The following is a 1,449-nucleotide window of genomic DNA, read 5'->3' as shown; positions in this document are numbered from 1 at the left end:
AACGTATGATCCGATTAGTCGACTAATCGAAAAAATAATCGGTGATTAATCGATTATAAAAATAATCGTTTGTGGCAGCCCTATACCTATAAAGAGTAAAATCATAGAAACTGATGATTTTAAAGTGATCTCATTTTTTACCCAGAGCTGTATATTCATATTTTTGGACTTTTAGGCAGCTGCAGCAGAGAAGCAGGAGGAAGCTCTGATGCTCGGCGTGCACAATGTGGCAGAATTAGTTTATGTTCTGTAGTCAATCTACTGTATTACAGAAAACAACCAGCAGCACCGCAGTTGTTTCCTCTTTACGCAGTTGTTCATGGTCAGGTGTCCTTGTTTGCACCTTGTCCATTTTAGGAATCATCACATATGGCTTGTACTGACTGCATGTGTTGATCCAATACGGTTTTCTTTTCAATGAGAAAAGGCTCTTAAACAATTCACATTCATTTGTTGCTCCTCATCTCTTTGTGCACATGCAGTCATTGAGTTTTCTTTTACATCTACACATGACACAGAGAGGAAACTTTACAGTTTCCATTAGACTGAGGAAGTGTGTTATACATTGTTATGTGAAGTCAAACTCATGAGAAAACTTTGTGAAAATTGTGCTTAAGCTCAGAAACTTTAATCATATTTCCATGTTTTAGGTGAGTTTCTGTACTTTTTAGTTTCATAACATTAAGTGAGCAGATTCTCCAGACTGGTGAGGAAGTTTGTTTTTATTTCAATGCACACTTTCACACAACGTTCATTTTGACTCATCCTGACGTGTGCCTGGCACCTGGCACACAGCCTTTTTGTGCGCACATTGATAAATGAGACCCCTGAAGTTGGAGGGTGGGGGAAAATCACTGACCTCCATGGAAGCATTGTATTCATGGTACAGGTCAGCATCTTCTGCAGCCTCTGCTAATCTCTGAGAGAAACACAAAAAACATGACAGAAACTGAACCAACAGCAAAATACATGAAAATAACGAGGTGAATACTTAAAGTTCATGGTTATGAAACATGGCATATACAAAAATAGTCAAAACTAAATATTCTGTTAGATCATTATTTGCATTAAACAGTTATAGAGTACATGAAGTGGCTTAAGAATAAACCAAGTTTTCTCTTTTATTTTCACTTATAATAATTCAAATTTACAGAAACTTAAACCGAGGGGGAAGTCAAAATAATGGGAATTAAGTCACAGCATTTTTATCTGGAGAAAAGCTGAAATGTTGAAAGAATTAAGACAAAATGTTTAGAAAAAGTTAAAAGATTAAATAACAAATCAAAAACCAGACAATCATTGGTGCAAAAACCTCAGATAGCAAAATGTTAAGCAATTTTTTAACTGCAGAGTTCTGGCCATTAGATATAGCTCGTCTGTCTCATGGCCAGAACTCTGCAGTTTTCACTCATTTACAGGCCAGCGGTCACTCTTTCAGAGATGAGGATG

At 36.6% G+C, this 1,449-nt stretch overlaps 1 protein-coding gene across 1 annotated transcript in view; it reads right to left on the bottom strand.

Moving 5' to 3' along the window:
- The window catches only part of LOC106522094 (voltage-dependent calcium channel subunit alpha-2/delta-4), a gene marked incomplete in the record, with an annotated part of 65,809 nt that overhangs the window by 50,436 nt on the left and 13,924 nt on the right, over positions 1 to 1,449 (bottom strand). Inside the window, 1 exon segment of the mRNA XM_014014952.1 lies at positions 860 to 919. Coding sequence (XP_013870406.1) covers positions 860 to 919 — 60 coding nt within the window.

This window comes from Austrofundulus limnaeus, unplaced genomic scaffold, assembly GCF_001266775.1.
Source record: "Austrofundulus limnaeus strain Quisiro unplaced genomic scaffold, Austrofundulus_limnaeus-1.0 Scaffold120, whole genome shotgun sequence".
Classification (NCBI taxonomy): domain Eukaryota; kingdom Metazoa; phylum Chordata; class Actinopteri; order Cyprinodontiformes; family Rivulidae; genus Austrofundulus; species Austrofundulus limnaeus.
Note: the sequence above shows the minus strand (reverse complement) of the source record. Positions and strands in the feature narration are given on the sequence as shown.